At 41.3% G+C, this 18,862-nt stretch overlaps 1 protein-coding gene across 6 annotated transcripts in view; it reads left to right on the forward strand.

Moving 5' to 3' along the window:
* The window catches only part of FGD5 (FYVE, RhoGEF and PH domain containing 5), a 105,178-nt gene that overhangs the window by 31,329 nt on the left and 54,987 nt on the right, over positions 1 to 18,862 (forward strand). For all 6 annotated transcript variants that reach the window (XR_014934737.1, XR_014934738.1, XM_085516642.1 and 3 more), the window contains exon 3: positions 13,732 to 13,861. Coding sequence is in view for 4 of the 6 variants with exons in the window: in XM_085516642.1 (XP_085372768.1) it covers positions 13,732 to 13,861 (130 nt within the window). In the remaining 2 variants the exon portion in view is untranslated. The remainder of the gene's footprint in view (positions 1 to 13,731; positions 13,862 to 18,862) is intronic.

Below are 18,862 nucleotides of genomic sequence, written 5' to 3' on the forward strand. Positions count from 1 at the left end.
AAGTAGGAAAATTAAGCAGGTGGGCAGTCTCTTCCCTCTCCAGTGGCTATTCAGCTGTGCCCTCTACCTCACCACTGGATTCATCATCTATGTTCTCTGAAATTATACTACTAAAGTGATTATATCCACTCTGATCTCTGCAGGTCATCAGTCACTGGTTAGCTCCAAAACTGTACTCAAGGTGGTCTGCATAGAATCATAGAATAGCCTGGGTTGAAAAGGACTATAACAATTATGTAGTTTCAACCCCCCTGCCATATGCAGGGTCACCAACCACCAGACCAGGCTGCCTCTAGGAATGGGGCATCCACAGCCTCCTTGGGCAACCTGTTCCAGTGTGTCACCACCCTCAGAGTAGAAAAACTTCCTCCTAATATTTAACTTAAATTTCCCCTGTCTCAGTTTAAGACCATTCTCCTTTGTCCTATCACCCTCATAAACTGCTGTTCTCCCTCCTGTTTATCTGCTCCCTTCATGTATTGGAAAGCCACAATGAGGTCTTTCTGCAGCCTTCTCCAAGCTAAACAAGCCCAGTTCCCTCAACCTTTCCTCATAGGAGTGGTGACTTCTCTTCCTAAAAATGGTCTAAATACCAGTGCTACTCGAAACATCATATGCTTCTAAGATTAAGGTGAAATTAAAAACATTAGAGCGATTTTTTTTGCAACACAGCAGAGGTTTCTAACCAACAAAATGAGAATGTTTTATCTTTGGCTCTCTCTTCTTCAAATGAGAATCACATTCATTTATATAAGATAAAATCATCAACTCTCAGAGAAGTACAGTATGGTATCTATATACAGCATATGAAGGGTAAGGTGAATGTGTAGAGATCATTATGCAATGGAAGATTTAGTACAAATATTTCATGTATCAAAAAAGCAATGGCCAAGAAAGGGCTTTTCCACATATTTTACTCCACATTAGGAGTGGAAACAATACTCTAGACTAGACCTGAAGACAAGCGAGATAGGCTCTTAAGGCATCTGAACTTAAGCGCAAGGTAGGCCCTGAACAATGGATTCAACCTAGATTTCAGCTAATTGTGTTGGGATAGACATTTCCATCTTTTCTTCTTTTTTGCTTTCCCTGACAAACAAATCATAGCTGCTTAGTCTACTCAGTTCCAAGTTTGTTTCTCCATAAACCCCAGTTCTGTGCCTACAATAAGCTAGCTTGCATTGAATTCTTCTGACTTTGAAGAAGAAATACAATGTTCATAAGCACTGTTTTTTTAGGAGAAACACAGATTATTTTCAAAAACACATATGTACATAAACCTATATATATAGATTTTCTTTATTTCATTGTGGAACTTGTGCTGCACTCTGGATCTTGTATTACTATGAATTTCAAAAAGTGCTAGAGCCCACATTCTTACAAAATACAGCCAGGGAAGCTAATGCAGAACATGCAAAGAACCTGTAAGGCTCCAAAGACCCCACAGACATTCCTTAAGCATGGAAGTATGGAGTTGGGAGTAAGTCCCATTATGGGAGAATCACTGCAGCTCAAACACAGAGAACAGGGAACAGGAACTGAGCCTGAAGGATAGACATCTTCACTTGTAATCTGATGAGCATAATGGAAAATAAAGTCTCAGCAGCTTTTATCCATTGTCACATTCTGCAGCATAAACCTGAAAGTTTATGAAAGGACAAGGACTCCCAGTGCTATACCCCAACGTCTGGCTGTGCATAGTCTATTGAAATTCTTGACAATAGGCACAGCTAGCTCTGACATGAGTCATGTATTTATTTCTGTTTACCTCAGAACTGTCTGAAGTACCACAGGGAATTAGAAGGTGGTAGCAGTTAATGCAGAATTTCCATCTTCTCAGAGACAGTGAACAGTCTGCAGGAGATAACACCTTGGTGCTCCATCTGGGCGTAAGGCACACTTCACCTTCTATTGAATTGGAGGGTTGGAGAATTGTCTTTCAAAGACAGAAAGTTCCTTGATGGCAGAGCTTTTCACACAAGCACCTTTGAAAAGTGTCTCCGGACAGTACTGGTAATGTAATATTGTTAGTGAAGAAGAAGTTTTAGTACATGTCCGGCTTTAGGTGTCAAGCTTACAGTGGCAGCATGACCCCTCTCCTGTTTCCTCTTACCCATGGAACTGTTTGTCTTGGTTTATGTTGGGGATACAGGTGTTTGGGACAGGAAACCAGCTTGCTCTCCTAACACCACTCTGAACTGAATCTCACGATCCTGCACCCAGGATGTGTCGCAGCATACTGGATACAGTCTCAGCTTTGTTGATGAGGAATCGCAGTCCCATATACCTATCAGGAAAGGGTCTCAAGCCTGAATACATGATGATTTTATTAGCGACTTGATTTCATTTTCCTGGCTAGTTTTTTGATCAAATTCCATTGCAGAGAAGGAATATGTACACCTGTGGACTTCTGCATCACAGGGATGTTCTCAGACTTGTCTGTTTTTCCTTCCCTTCCCTTCCCTTCCCTTCCCTTCCCTTCCCTTCCCTTCCCTTCCCTTCCCTTCCCTTCCCTTCCCTTCCCTTCCCTTCCCTTCCCTTCCCTTCCCTTCCCTTCCCTTCCCTTCCCTTCCCTTCCCTTCCCTTCCCTTCCCTTCCCTTCCCTTCCCTTCCCTTCCCTTCCCTTCCCTTCCCTAACCCTAACCCTAACCCTAACCCTAACCCTAACCCTAACCCTTCCCTTCACCCTTCCCCTCACCCTTCCCCTAACCCTTCCCCTAACCCTTCCCTCTTCCCTTCCTCTTCCCTTCCCTCTTCCCTTCCCCTTCCCTTCCTTCACAGAATCACAGAATTATCAAGGTTGGAAAAGACCTAGAAGATCACCTAGCCCAACCATTACCAATACTTCCCAGCTTTCATATTCATCATCATTACCAATACTTCCCAAACTTTCATATTCATCATCACAATATCCAAACGTTTCTTGAACACTCCCATGGTCAGTGACTCCACCACCTCCCTGGGCAGTGCATTCCAATGCCTGACCACCCTTTCCGAGAAGTAATACTTCCTAATGTCCAGCCTGAGTCTCCCCTGGTGCAGCTTAAAACCATTCCTTCTAGTTCTATCACTGGTTACACGAGAGAAGAGGCCAACCCCCAGCTCACTACAACCTCCCTTCAGGAAGTTATAGAGAGCTATGTCCCCCCTGAGCCTCCTCTTCTCCACGCTGAACAATCCCAGCTCCCTCAGCCACTCCTCATAAGGCCTGTGCTCCAGACCCCTCACCAGCTTTGTAGCCCTCCTCTGAACACGTTCCAGAGCCTCAATGTCTTTCTTGCAGTGAGAGGCCCAAAACTGAACACAGCACTCGAGGTGCAGCCCACACCAATGCCGAGTACAGGGAGACAATTACCTCCCTGTTGCTGCTAGTAACACTGTTTTTGATGCAAGCCAGGATGCCATTGGCCTCCTTGGCCACCTGGGCACACTGCTTGCAGAACACATCACAGAGATAAGCCATATAATGCATCTGTGCAACCCAGGAACTTGTTTGACATGATTTAGACAGCTAAATTAGCAAAGCTTATTTGCATTCCTGGTGCTAGACTAGGCTTAGGTTCAGGACCTAGGCCATATACACTAGCTTTACTGGAAAGACGGTAATGGAGGTGTGCCTTGCTCTCTGTACTAAGAGCTTTTCCCCTGGAAACTGAAACAATAAATATGGAACAAATCCTAAATTCTGTAACAGAACACTTTATTATTGAGATACAATCAAGGTTAAGCTGCAGAAAATCCCCTGATGAGTGCCAGCTTTTGTCTTTTATATTTCTGTTTCAAGTTGTCATAGCTGAGCCATTTCACACTGGTCTATTTGCTGAGAAATATTAAACACTGAAAGTCACTAGCCAGTTGCTACTAAAGGCACTCACACTACACACCTAGGCACTCATATGTGAAGCGATGATGTTGTTATTGCTTTGGAAGGAATAGCTTGAAACCACACATTACATATTTCGGCTCTGCTTTGGAAATGACCATTACAAATCACAGGTCCTACTGTTTCCTATACCACTGTTGAAATTCCATTTTCCCCTAAACATAAACAACATCTACTTCATGTATGAATGAAATTGGAATCAGTAATGCTAGAACAGTGCTTAAAGTTAATTCTCTTACTTGCCCTCATTGTCATATGAGGTGCTTGTAGTTTCATGTCTAAGCAAGGCAGAACTTTCAAGAAATTCATGTATTTTGTAACTCTGATATCAGATTCAGACATTAAGAAGATTTAGTGACATGTTACAGCTATTCTTCTTCATCTGGGAATAAAATATGTTCTAAAAGAAAAGGAAAACTGAAAACCATCACTACGTACTCTGGAGGTATTGTTTTCTCTATTATCTAAGTGGTTTTAGGAATACTAATTTCAATTTTTTTTCTGATATAACTGCAGCTTAAAAAATCAAAGAATATTTCCCACCACAAAACCAAGCCCTCTGTCTCCTGCCAGTTCTGCTATCTGTTGGAACTGGGTGCCAAGAATTCAGATTTCTATTAATAAGAAGATCATTAAAAATTCTGGCAGCAGCAAATGATGTTTGATTCAGTTTCAATTCTGTGTTTGCATTCTGCCAATTCTGTTCTCAAACTGCCATCCACCTTTGAATTTTCAGTTCTGTTATCACTTAATGATTATTCTGGGCTGGATTTTCTGGAATGATTATGATGAGTTGAATAAATTCCCTACTGTAATGATCACATCTGCATAATTGACTTCTACTCGCATCTTCATCCAGATTAGATTCGAGGATCAATAGCATAGTCAAAGCAGTATTCTGAGTTTCAGGACTGCATGTGTAAAATTACAGAACAGCTGCTGTGTTGTACAAACCTAAAGATGCCAAAGAATAAACAGGACTTGCAGAGATTATCTTTGTGTAGCCAGTAGCCACACTGTTCACCCACGAAGCAGATCTGGACTCAGATTCTTGCCTATTTAAAACATTAAAGCTCTATATTGTTCTTATAAGACAACAGAACTTAATGTCAAACCTGACAGTCCACAAACACTGAGCATCTCCAGGGAAGCCTACTGTGTGCTACAGACATGTCTTTGTTCTGCTCAGCACTATTTGAAACACTCCCACAAAATGATTTATGTAAAACTTTCTGAAGTGTCTATCTGCTCTTTTTTGGTAAATTGCAGTTTTTGGGGGCAAAAGCACTGCCTAAACTGTTGCTGTTCTTCTTTAGCATGTGTCTTTCTTTGTGCAGAAATCAAGCCAGATGCCTGCCTAACAGCTATTGAGAGTGTAGAATTCAAGAAGCTTCCCTCAGTCTCAAAAGCAGCAACACTAGCAAACATGACTGTTAAATGGTTCTACATAGGTATCCCTATCTATCCTTGGCTGCAAGAATGTAATCATTGCCCTGTGCTGAAAATGCATGATCCTGGTTGCACTTGGCTCTCTCTGACGTAAGGACAGTACTAGAATAGCATAATCTCTTTTGGTTTGCAGTCAGCAGTAGGAATGGAAACTGTGCCTTGAGAGAGGTAGACAGAGCAGTTCTCATTTAAATGCTGGTAAGGATCTCCAGTGTCCAAACTCTTTGGTCTTACCTGTATGTTAAACATGACACTGCTCTGGGGTTAACCACTTTATACCAATGACAGCCAAAACACTGATAACTACCAAGCACTCAGGGCTTCACTCTACCTCTCTTGGTTCAGGTTTTGAAGCATTGCAAGGATTCAGCCTGGCAAAATGTGACCAGGGATGGTGAACAAGGGTGTGGGGGAACAGCAGTGCAAGGGAAATAAGAAAAAGGAAATTGATACCTTAAGGAAAACCTCTACTGGTGCTGTAGGACAGAAAAGTTCTATGCCTGTGAAACTAATGATTTAATGAAAGCAAGAACTCTGTGATGGCTGACATGCAACGTAAATAATGTGCTCAGATATGTCTATAAAGGGCAGAGCTGCTTTTAATAACCTATTATGTATTATCAGCCACCCTATTGTATCTTTTGGCATGGCAGGGAATTGGGCGCGGTGCAGCTGAGCGTCAGCCATCACTAGTTCATTGCCAGGTCATCTCTGGGGAGGAAGTGTTCTCTGTTTACAGGAAATGCAGGACAAGGGCCAGAGGGCCAGGCTGAGCTCTAGCTAAGGCCTCCGCAGCTTACAGCCTCTCTGGTATGGCTGGGAGAACGCAGAGGAGGTGTGCCACTCATCTGAGGCCCAAGGACGCTCTGTTTTGTTTTCAGGCAGTTTTCCTACTGTTTGCTTTGTTTTTCTTAGCATTTTAAAGCCCCAAGATCAGGGAGGTGAATAGTGCTGGCAGATAGCTGTGCACTCTGGCATACCTGTGGCTCAGCCACAAACATGAGACTTGCCACGCAATTTAGTGTGTGCAACTCCAGGTGAGAGCAGCCTGTTGTGCCTATCCATCCCAGTACTGCGCTATGGCTAGTGAAATGTCACTGTTAGGCTTTCTCTTATCCCTTTCCTACTTGTACTGCCCAAGACTGGGACAGAGGGCATTTCCTGAGATGAAGCCTAGACATGCGTGCTCCTCGTTTGCCTGCCCTCTTTTTGTGGTCTACGCCTGCACCAGCTCCACTGTTCCATGAGTGTCTCCGGAAGCATTTGTAGAAAGTGGGAGAGTTTTGTCCTTGACATTGCTCAGAGCAAAGCAAAGGCCTTATGCACCTAGACAAAAATCCACTTCTCTTCCATCCTGGTGCAAGAAAGTGCAAACTTCCAATGGAAAAGGTGCCTTAGATTATGAAATGTGGTTATCCTTGTGTTACCTTGCCTTGTCAGGCTACACTTGGTATTAGCAGACTATTTTTTTTTTCCTGCCCTTTTCAGACTTCATCTGCAATATTTGTCTTGATGGTCTGACATAATAGGACCTGACTGGCTAAACACGTGCTGCACTAATAATATTCCCTTTAAATACATTTGGACTTTGATTGTCTTGCAGTAATGAGCCTTCTTGCAGTAGGTTCTCCAAAAATTACTTATAAATGGGGCAAAACCAAGAGAATAAATAACCGTTTTTAATAAAACAGAACCACTCAGCAGCCCACTGCCTCTCCCAATTACCATCAGTGCATTCAATTTATATCATTTAAATTTTTTCAACAAGGATGTCAGTGTTGGAGAAAGACAGTTTGACCTAATAACTGCCAGACATGTGACTTGAAATAAAGCCAGATATGCAGTATGTAGAAAAGAGCTGAATTAACCGAATGCTGCCACAATGGTTAAAATCTGAGTATACCCTGGACTTTATTTCTGGAAGTCATTAGGCAACCTATCCTTTGGCTGACCTCTGAACATTAGTTACTAGGATCATCCTTTTCACTGTGTATACCTTTTGAAGCAAGTAAGAGGGTTTGTTCAAATATGAAAAAAAGAGAGGTTCCTTAAGTGCTGAATTTGTTCTTCCATGCTTCAGAGCCTTAATGTACTTTGAAACCTACTTCAAAAAGGAACTGAGAAGTCTAACTCATGTTGGCAGGTAGTGGTGTTATACTCTTGCGATTAATGAAAAGACATCCAGTCTCAAGTTTCTCTAGAAGCTGCATTTTGTATTGCTGAAATGGAATTTTAGAAGGACTCTGTCTGTATTTTAATGAAGACAAGAGGTGTGATGAAAGAATCTGGATTTACTCAATGGCCACATCATACTTGCTTTGTCCTTTGTCCAGTCACAGGAGTCTCCCACTATCCTGCTCCTTCTCATATGTCTAACATTGGAGGGATCACTGCTGGGGCTAAAACTACAAAACTTGAACCCTACACCAAAGTTTTCACTTTTTCAGGGAGATTCAGAATCACTGTAGCCTGGCCAACAAATTTATAGCACACTTATGCTGTTGGAGCTAGTTCAGTTACAAGGCAGAAATATTTTGTAAATAAGTCCAAACAGAAAAGATCACACTACAATGGAATTTGAAGGGACATTGCCAGTACATCCTAGTACATCTAACTTAGATGCCTTGCAGATGGTTAAAGAGACATGTGTTGGAAGGGATGCATACTCAACAAGTAACATGAAGTGTAGACATACCTTGCAGCTGAGATTCTTCACTCGTGATTACTACTGATTGATTACTACCATAAAGCAAAAGGCAAGTGGCTCTTGTGAACCTTTCTTTAGGTTGCATCTCTTGATGTATAGATTCATTGAAAGAAACTGCAGGCAACTTGCAGGCAGACCAATCCTTATGGATGCAGAAGACTCTAGATATCAAACATATATAATATTAAATATATAAATATATAATATTATTATATAAGTAAGTGATAGGCTTTAAGCTTAGGTTTTTTTCTGAGGCAGATGGAGATTCTAGAAGAATCAAGGCATCACTGATATGTGTGGTGCAGAGAGTACACAGCCAAGGGTATTTGCACTGTTATGATTAAAAAAAGAAGTGTGATCATCCTAGGGCTTGAACAACTGGCCTTTAGTACAGTAATCGTGGCTGATCGTTTGGTGTTCTTTTGGCCAATGCTTAATCCACCTGTTAAATTTTTAAATCTCACTAATCCTGACTGAATAACTTCTAAACCCCCAAAAGAACTGATTTGCTCATTGCTGAGGAATGGAGTAGATGCAAATTTGATGAAGTAGAATGTAAATCTGTCTGAAAGATGGGTGTAGAGATGAGAAGAATGGAAACTGTTTCTCTGAGAGCTGCACAGTCGAATTGAAAAGATATGGTATGTGTCAGTCTGTGAGTCATTTGCAGTGAGCTCTCATACCTGCTGTGTGTCTCCACTTGTTCCCTCAATTCCTGTGCATACACAGTCTGTGTTCAGACCTGTCTCAGGCTGTGCTATGGAGTGACCACAGATAGTACAGTCTTGTGCCTTGATTAACAAAGGTGCTTGTGCTGTGATAGCCATCAGTTCAGATTCCACTTCCCTGATGGCTTAATCTTACTAAGCCTGCTCAGTCCACAAATCCTTTTCCTTTGATGTAAGATGTCAGTGTTACATTTGGAGCAGGATAGCCAAAGTCTGTAGACTCCAGAAAACCATTTTACAGTTGGACTAAGACCTGTTCACAGGTGAAGGTACGCAAGTAGCTAGGGCACATACAGCTTCTCTCTATTTTGTGTCAGCAGCTCTGCTAGTGATAGTGCAACTGAGGGTAAATAAAATTATTTTTGTTGCACTGCCTTCTCATGCACTTATTCAGTCAGTTTAAAGTTGACTGTCCCACAAAGCCCCAGGCTGGCTGTTAAGAAATGTGTAATCCACGGGCGCTATATGAGAATACATAACAGTCTCAGAAGTGAAGACCTGAGCAATGCTGGATTGGCTGGAGAAAGGCAAGATGGTGACAGTGGCAAAAACACACTATTGCTCATCCTAAGGGCAGAGGAGATCCATAATATTTAGGGATGTGTTTTTAAACAAAAGCCAGTGTTTCTGAAATACATGCATCCTATAAACAAAGCTCATTCAGCAGTTGGGCAATATTGCAAGTTTTGCTACTGTATAAGCTTTTAATAGCACCATTCATAATGATTACTAGACCAATATACTAAGGCATTTTTCCTAAATTATAATGTGTTCTTACACTAACATAATGCAGTCATTTGTCTTCTGAGAGAGAAAAACTTAATTCCATGTCTGCTGAGACAAACAATTACAAATTGCACAAAGGCTGAGTGAGTAAGGATAGAGACTGGCTGAACGATTAATAAGCCTACTGAGCTTTTCCTGTGTCCGCCTTGCTCTTGCTTTCATTTGTGCTGAGTTAGCTTCAGAGCTCAGAGCCATGCTGCACCATAGTGTCTTGCTGCTGCTAGCTCATTCTCTGAAGAATTTTTAATGAGTAATTAAATTCCCATCTGCAAATTAAGGAAAACAAAAGTGTGCTATTTTGTACTTACCTCCCTCCATACTTGGGGAAGTACAATTTTAGAAACAGGAATAGTGTAAAAAAATAAATAAAAATTTGGCAGCTTATAAAATATTTTCCATTAATAAACAGAAGCTGTTTTGCATTAGGGTTCTGCAAAATTACAACCACAAATAGTTGCATTCCCTAATCTGGCTCTTGGTTCAAAAGCATTAAAGAAAGCAGGTTTTCCCAGTTTGATTTTTTCAGCTAGCATGAATGGCTTTCCTGAACACTTTAAGAACGTTTTTCGTCAGCAGACGTTTCAACTTAAAAAAAAACAGTCAACAGTGTGGATGTAAGAAGACAGTGCAGTGTGTCCATCATTTACAAGTGGGATGAGATGAAGAGCAGCTCTCACCATCAGGTCTAAGCAATTTGTTGTCACAGTACCCATGGAATCAGAGAAAATATTTATCATTTGTAGGAGAAAGAGCTCGAACCTATTGTCCATAAAAAATGACCAGCATTAAATATGAATAGTTGCAGAAGGAATGTTTGTATAGTTTGCAACTGTATTGTTTATGTGGCCAGAATATCTACAAAATTCCAAAATCAGTTCATTCACACCTGTCCTTTTATGCTTCTCCAGGAAGAAAGTCTAAATCACTTGTCATTTCAAAAATACATCAGGGAATCGTGAGAAAGGGACTTCATTAATACTTTAAAGATTAGTAGTTATTGTCATTACCCATCCCTTTTAGGAAACATCACATTTTCAGATTTCATGTCACAGAGGTTCTGAATATCATTAATACATTAAGTGGGCAAATTTGAAACTGATTCCAGTATAACAAGTTGGAATTTGAGAGTCTTCTGCAAAGTTTGTTTTTTAATTTGCAGACATTTATAAGCAGAAATGACCAAATCAGTCCAGATAAAACATGAATGCTCACAGAATACTTTTTTTTTTTTTTTTTTTTTCATACTGGTGAGGAGTTGTGGGAAAGAAGAAAAACTGAAAAAGATTATCTTTTCAGCTTTGCTAGGTAGCCTAGATGAGATCAGCAGCCGAAGTGTCCAAATGGTATCACCAGGATACCATCAGTGTGAGCATATGATGCACCTTGGACAGCTGATTTTGTCACCAGAGTCTTCCCAGCTTACAAAACAAGTACTTGATGATGCTCAGGCTATTGCTTGGAGAGGACAAAGAGCCTCTCTAGGGCATGAGCCTTGTAGTAGACAAACTTTTGCAAAAGAAGAAATCATAGGTATCTCTGTAGCACCAGCAACGAATAGTTGTGTGTTTTTGCTTAGTAGTGCAGACAGTTCACGTGTATCCTTGGTGAATTAAATAGGAAAGTACATCTCAGCAGCCATAATGTGAAAGATGTGGGATCAGCAAAAGTCCCAAAGAATACTTTGCCTTTGAGTACATTGCATTCTAGTATACAACATTTTCTTTGATTCATGGTGTCATGCACCAAAGCTGTGGGAAACACCCAGAAAAATACAGCACTTTGTAGGCAGCTTTATTTACTTCTTCATCCTGACACAAGATGAAGTTAATTTTATCAACCATTGCCATAGCTAATGAGAAAAAGTACTATTCAAGAGGCCCTTGGGGCAGGTCAGGACTTGACTCTTGTGTTATATATGGTTTTTTTTCATGGTCAGGTTCCTGCATTTAGTGTAATAAGACCTGGCAGAAGCACGAACAACTATGGGGAAACTCAGCATCCACTGTTCCTGGAATGGTTTCTGTAGGAGTTACAGCACAGATCAGTTCTTTAGTTACTTGTGACTGCCCCTATGGGCTCTGGGGCCCCTAATGCAGAATGTGCCTGAGGATGACAGAATAAACATACCAGTGTGCAAAAGCAGTAGAAACTGTGTATTCAACTGGAGCAGGAGAAGAAACTGCAAAACAGGAGTAGCATGCTGTTTGTTGATGACTCGTGTTAGGGAATAAACTACCTGTGCACTGATATTAAACAAAACACTCAGGCAGTAATTAGATCTGTCACCACTTAGCACAGCTGGCACTCTGTAGCATAATTCTGTGTGTGAAAATGTGTCCTGAGAAGTAGGTGTTCTCACCTCTGTGCAAAGGCAGAGCATGCATTCTCTAAGTCATACATTCGATTTCAAACTATCAGGTACCAGCATTGTTCACTTTTACTTGCTTTACTGACATATTTTATTCTTCAGGTCTTAGAGGGAGCAATATGACAGATTGCATGTTGCAAAGAGATTTCCTTTGGCAGACAGCTACAGTAACTTAAGTAGAAAAAAATTCCACTAGCACTGAGGTATGGAGGATGGACTAGGGGTAGATAAAGAGCAAGGACAAAGCAAAGGGATCAAAAGAACAACTGAGAAGTTTACATGAATTAAAGATAAAAGCAGAACTGAAAAAAGAGTTTGAGATGGCTTGAAGCAAAGCCCAGTGAATCAGTGGTAATGCCTTTTTTTTCTGTCTTGCCTCCTGCCTGATCTATTTCAGGTTAATAATGTCCACTTTTTAGTGAGGGAAAAGGTTATAGGATGATAATCAGAATATTACAAATGCTGCCCTGAACGTGAGGATAGACCTGAATGCAGTTATCAGCTGTGATTAGGAGATACAGCAAAGAACTGCTCCTTAAAGCAAAACAAATTTATCTAAATACACCTTCTGTAACAACTCACCCATCTTCAGTTTCAGCCAAACGTACTATTATTGAAATGAGCAACCCATGATTCTGCACTGTGAGGCTTTAATTTATCACTGCTGGTCAGTGGGACAGGTTGGCTTTAGAGTCACATGTTTGTTAGGATATGGGAGCATTCAAGTCTCCTCTGGGTTCAATAATAAAGCATTTAGCATCAGTAAAAGTGGAGAAATAAGGGGTGGAGCTGATCCACAGTGGCCCCTTTGTTATTGTAGCTAGGCAGTGTTTCGGAAGTGCTATGTTGCCACCCACACTGAAAAACTGCAGACACTACTAATAAACAAAAGAAGACAATGGTGAGGAACAGCGCAGCTGCTGGCAAATGCACAGTGCAGCTGCTGGCAAATGCACAGTGCAGCTGCTGGCAGCTTGCACAAGCTGCTTGCCTCTGTACATAAAGGAAAGGCTGAACCTGCATGGGAAACACAGACCGCTCTACAGTTTGAAAGTGAAGACAGAAATGTCTAGAGTTTCTGAAAGGAAATCAGTCTTGCCAGTGGCCCTGGGAGTCTCCTACTAAATGGTTGTTGATCTAGGAAGCAAAAAGCAAAGTCTGAGAAAACTTGCTTTCCATGGCTAGAAGGTCTGCAGGGATCCCCTGTCCTCTGACTCATTAGTTCTGGGCAGTTGTCATGGGGTTGCCCCTAAAAAGAAGAAAAAGACAAAGGAGCAAAGGAAAGGAAAAAAAGGAAGGAGCTTTGCCGCATGACCCGGCAGGCCCGGGGCCATGCGCTTCGGGAGAGGAGGAAAGGCAGAGAGCCAGTAGATAGTTTTAGCAAAAAGAAAACACAATGGCAACGATCTGAGGGGGAACGGGAATTGACTAAATGTAACAAATCAAACAAAACGAGAGAGACGAGAGTACCCGAAGTAGGTGTCAAACCATGACAGTCTGAGGGCAGCACGTGATTTACTCAGCAGGGAGCTGAGACAGCAGAGAGCGGCTGGGGTCCGCACCGGAGTCCCAACCTGCTTCCTCCTCACGCCAAGTCCTCCGAGGGTGCTGCCCAAAATGCCCCAAATGCCGGTAGCACGGAACCAGAACATACACTCTTTAGCTGCCGCTGTTCTTCATGATGTTCTGATGTGGAATACCGACAACAAAAAGCACAAAACCACAACAGCAGTGTGTGGATTTGTTATGTCTGAGCAATAGCACGTAATGGAATACTGTTGGATAGCCGGTCTGTTCTTTCTCTTTACAGTGCCTACACTGAGCCTTATAAGGTATGCCCGGTCTCTGTGATCCCTGTGGACATCATCACATCAGATGAGGAACAGAAGAGTTCAGAAGATGAGAAAAGCAGTCAAGGTGATCCCAGCTTCATCAGCAAGGTAACATAGCTGCACTAGCAAGTTTACCCCTATAGCATGTTGCTGAGACAAGGAACTGCAGTACTAACACAATGTAGGCAACATGGACAGTAAGAAGGGCCTGTTGTGAATGTTGGGACAAATTTCTCACTCAGCAGAAGGACTGCAGTTCTGAGAATTTATAAGCTACACTGAATAACAAATACATTATATATACATTATACAAGTATTGGTTGGGAGATGGAGCAAATGATTTAACAGGTCTCTGCCATCTGAAAATTCTCTCATCACTGAAAAATATGCTTATGATTAGGTTTATTTTACAGCTTTCTGGTGACTAGAAAAGCTGTTGAACAAAGTACGGAGGAGACTGAAGAAACGTGACCACAGTTTAAGGCCATACAAAGATGTCTAAATCTCCAGTAAACTGACTAACAGTTCAGTTGTTAAAGAAATAGCATCATGTAGTTTTAGGCATAAATTTATCTTTGGTTTTCACAGACCTTTTATTCAGTTCTTAAAATCTAATATAACCCTATCATCAACCTATGTCTCTCTTTAGTAGCAACACCTTCTGTACAGTCCATTTGGTACTTATGTAATAAATGGGTATGCTTTTCTAAAGCCTGACAATTCAATTCCAGGAACTGAGGTTGCATAGGAAAATGGTAAAACTTCAGTTCCTACACTTCTCTCTGCCTCTCACTTTGCCATGGTCTGTTGGTGTCAGCATAGCTACAGGGCTTCCAGCTTATAGACAGTTTGTGTCTGATCATGAGCCTGCAGACAACACCTCCAAAACCAAGTCGATGGCAGAGTAAGGGATAGCTCTGTCAAGGACACATGAAGTGGTATGTATACTGATTCTAAGGAGTCTTAATCACTTCTGGCATTCCCAGATGCTTTGTCTGAGGGCAGGTTTAAAGAGAAGGGAAAAGAATTTTGCCATTATCAGGGTACCAGCTCTTGAGACTAAAAGAGAAACCAGAAGCTGAATGGTAGTGAAGTGCAAAGAAATTGTTGTTGGTTTAATCACTGAAATAGTTTCCTTTGTTTTCCCTGCATGCCGTCTCACTTCTAGATATGTCATGCAGAGTGCTGAGCTGCCAGTGGTAGCGTTTTGAGCAGTTTGCTAACTTGAAACAAATAAAGTGGTTGTAAGCAACCTAATCTCTGAGAATATATTTGAGTTTGAACCTGCATCTCTCTGAGATGCACAATTTTTTTTTGGCTGTTTTCACACTCTTTTGGAAAGGGAAAAGATTTTAAAGCTATGACATATCCTGTTAAATGAAAAATATATTCCTTTCTAGTTCTGTTAGTTAGCTAGCAAGCCATTTGCATCTATAGAGTATACACTAGTGTGTTACCAAATTAGTGAGGTTTCTCAGCATCCCCTAGTTGTGATGTCCGTTCAGAACTGGAATAAAATAGTGACTTGTGTCCAGATGAGAAATGCATGCAGTCACCAAGCACTTGGAAGTAAATTCAATGCTGCTGAAGCAATTTTTTCTTTATTTTTATTTTATTTATCATTTTTGCAAGAATCACAGCACACAGAAGAACTGACTCCCACAAGCTCCTTAGAAACTGTCTTAAAATAGTTGTATTTCAGAGCTGGCTAATGAATTATATCGCAAATGCATTTAGCCTGCCGAAGAAGCAGGCCAGAAAAGTAGACACAGCCTGAGCTTCCTAGTATAGTCATACTGCAGTCTGCTGGGCTGTAGTTACAGAGTCTTAAAAGAGGTTGGAGCAGCAGCAATTTCATCCGTGGCTAAGCGTTTTGCTTAGTATGCCAATTCAGGAGCCTGTGCTTGTATGTAGGATGAGGAAAAGTGAAGTGGCGTGGAGGGTACTTTGAGTTTCTTTGTTCTTGTAGTCTCATGTGGGCCAGACGTACTGCAAGCATCACATTGGACTGACTAGAGGGGTCTTGGGAACCATGCTGTCAAACCCTGTGTGTCCCAGCTGCCTCCAAGACCCAGACTCTTAGAAGGACACAACTGATCCAGGGAGTCAGAGTGAAACTAAGATCAGAACTCTTTCCACCATCTAACAGCTTTGGAACTGCTGCTGCAGACTGTTTGAAGCCATAAACAATGGCCAAGTAAGAGTCAATTAGATAGGGAAAACAGTGCAGAGACCTGAAATAAAGGATACAAATATATTTAACTGTTCTCTTTCTCCTGCCTAGTCACAGAATAACAGTGATACAAGAACCTTTCAAGGTCTGTCAGAAAACAAAAACAAAATAAATAACAAATAACAACAACAACAACAACAAAAGAAACAAACAAACTAAAAAAAGAAACATGGAAAAACCAACCAAGCCAAGGGCTTCTAGCTCAATTACAGTGAGAGCAAATGGGATATTCCATAAATTCCATTTATCCACTGCTCTTGTCTCAGAAAGTGCTGGTTTCCCTCCAGAGGACAGCATCTCCCACTCAGTTGCTTCTGCCTTATTTTGTTGTATTCTCATGCAAATCTTCTAGATGCCAAGGGAACATTAGCTGCCTTGTCAAAGCCTGGCCCTGTAGTGACAAAGTGCAAAGAAGTTGTCCAGCTCCCCAGTGAAGTGATCTATCTTTTGGAGCAAAAGCCACAGAGAGGCTATACAACATGAAAGAGTTCAGAAGCACTGTTACTCAGGAGAACTGGAAAAGACAAGTTGGTCTGGATGCCAAAAACAGTACCGTGGATTTGGAAATGAGCTAATCTTGTTAAAACTGCTGATTTGGTCTTGTCTACTAGGAGCTGAATTTGAATTCATAAAAAACATTTTTGCACACACTAAAAATAAACCTCTGGGGTTTGTCGGTTTGATTTTTTGTTCTCAGGGAAATTTAGTTCAAATAAAGACATGAAATAAACAAGATGGTTCAGATGAGCATAATTTTCTTTTGTATCAAGGTGTTATTCTACTTTCTGCCTTTCCCTGTCAAAAGTAGTGAATTCCTCTACGAAAGGCTGGAAAGCTGCCTGATGGAAAGGGACCTTGGTGTGCTGATGGTCAGCCAGCTGAATATGAGCCAGCAGTGTGCCCAGGTGGCCAAGAGGGCCAATGGCATCCTGGCTTGTATTAGGAATGGTGTGGTGAGCAGGACTAGGGAAGTCATCCTGCCCCTGTACTCGGCATTGGTGAGGCCTCACCTCGAGTTCTGTGTTCAGTTTGGGGCACCTCAGTACAAAAAAGACATGGAGGTACTGGAGCAGGTCCAGAGAAGGGCAACGAGGCTTGTGAAGGGCTTGGAAAATCAGCCCTATGAGGAGAGGCTGAGGGAGCTGGAGCTGTTTAGTCTGGGGAAAAGGAGACTGAGGGGAGACCATATCGCTCTCTTCCAGTATCTGAAAGGTTCTTACAGTGAGAGCAGGGCAAGTCTCTTCTCACTGATGACAAGTGACAGGATGAGGGGAAATAGCCTCAAGTTGCACCAAGGTAAGTTTTGGTTGGATGTTAGGAAAGACTTCTTTACAGAAAGGGTAAACATTGGAATAGGCTCCACAGGGAGGTGGTTGAGTCACCATCCCTGGATATGTTTAAGAGCTGTTTGGATGTGGTGCTCAGAGATATGATTTAGCAGAGGGTTGTCAGAGTTAGGGTACTATGGTTAGGCTGAGGTTGGACTTGATGATCTTTGAGGTCTTTTCCAACCTGGGTAATTTTATGATTCTTTTTTTTCTCACTTTCTTTCTCCTAACCTCCTTGCTGGAGAACCGAAAGATTTCAAGTTTGCAGCCATTGTTTTCTATTTTCTGAGGTTCGTTTTTTTAAATAAAAATAGTTTTAAAAATCAGCTTTATACACACTTTTCCAGGAATTGTGCCAACAGCTGGGTTTCTTTGAATCCCTGCTTGCCTGAGGACTAGATTCACATGAATGTGGAGAAATCTGGGGTGCCTGCTTGAATGCCTGTTCTGTAAACAGTTTTAATCGTAGCCATATGTTGAGGTTTTTTTTGATATCATCAACTTTATTTTAAAATGAAAGCAAAGAACAAAGAGAGTACCTTAGACCTTGAGAAGCTGAGCATTTGTCGTAAGAAATTGTCTGGTGGATTTGATTCTTCTGTGAAAGACTATCTTCTCTTTCTGGTCAAATGAGCTCTTAATTTCTTTCTTTTTAGTCAACTGGCATGCAGTGACAACTCAGAGAACACCCAGGCAGAGAATGCACTGTTTTCTTAACCTTTGTGGTTCCACATAGTTAAATTATAAAAAGTGATACCATTCACTTATGTTACTAATGGAGACTCATACCTTTTTGTCCTTCTGCTATGCTATTTTAAAAGAGTTTCCAGGCCGTCCTTCATTCATTTGACTTTTATATACACTCATTTAATTAAATTCCTTCCAGTTTATCAGAAAGTGACACACAGCTGTTCTGTACTAGGCTCTCAAGGTTATGTGATGGCATTTAAGCTGCCCATGATGAAAAAAATTAAGTATTCTTGTTAGAAACAAACTATTTGTATCAAATGAAATATCTCTCACCTATGCTCAAAAATCAGGATGTAGAACCACAGATTTTTCCTGTTACCACTGAGCTAGATTCACACCAACTCCATGACTGTTTTTTACCACTAAACTGTGAGCTTAATAGATTTAACTAGACATTAGTTCAAACTGAGCTCCCTTTGGTGGAAGTATTTTGTTGTTGTTGTTGTTTTGTTTTTTAGCAGCCTCAGAATTTCCACTTTTAAAAAGAGGGTCAAAAATACCTACAATATAATCTTGATTTTAAGAAACTGAGCTGTAGTTGGACTTGATGATCTTTGAGGTCTTTTCCAACCTGGGTAATTCTATGATTCTATGATAATTTGAAATGGACTAAAATCAACATTTGCTGATAGGTCTCACCTACTGCTAGTTGTGGCCTGAGTTTCTGAATTGCGTTACTAGTTTGAGGAAGATGCCTGGATATGTTGGTACATCAGCTAGCCTACCATTGCTTGCTGTCACTGGACACTGCAGAAGACAGGCAGATTCTTAACAGATCATTGGCAGAATGAGGGCATC

The sequence above is a fragment of the Coturnix japonica genome, chromosome 15 (genome assembly GCF_054131305.1).
Source record: "Coturnix japonica strain WE chromosome 15, WE-NBRP24, whole genome shotgun sequence".
NCBI lineage: Eukaryota > Metazoa > Chordata > Aves > Galliformes > Phasianidae > Coturnix > Coturnix japonica.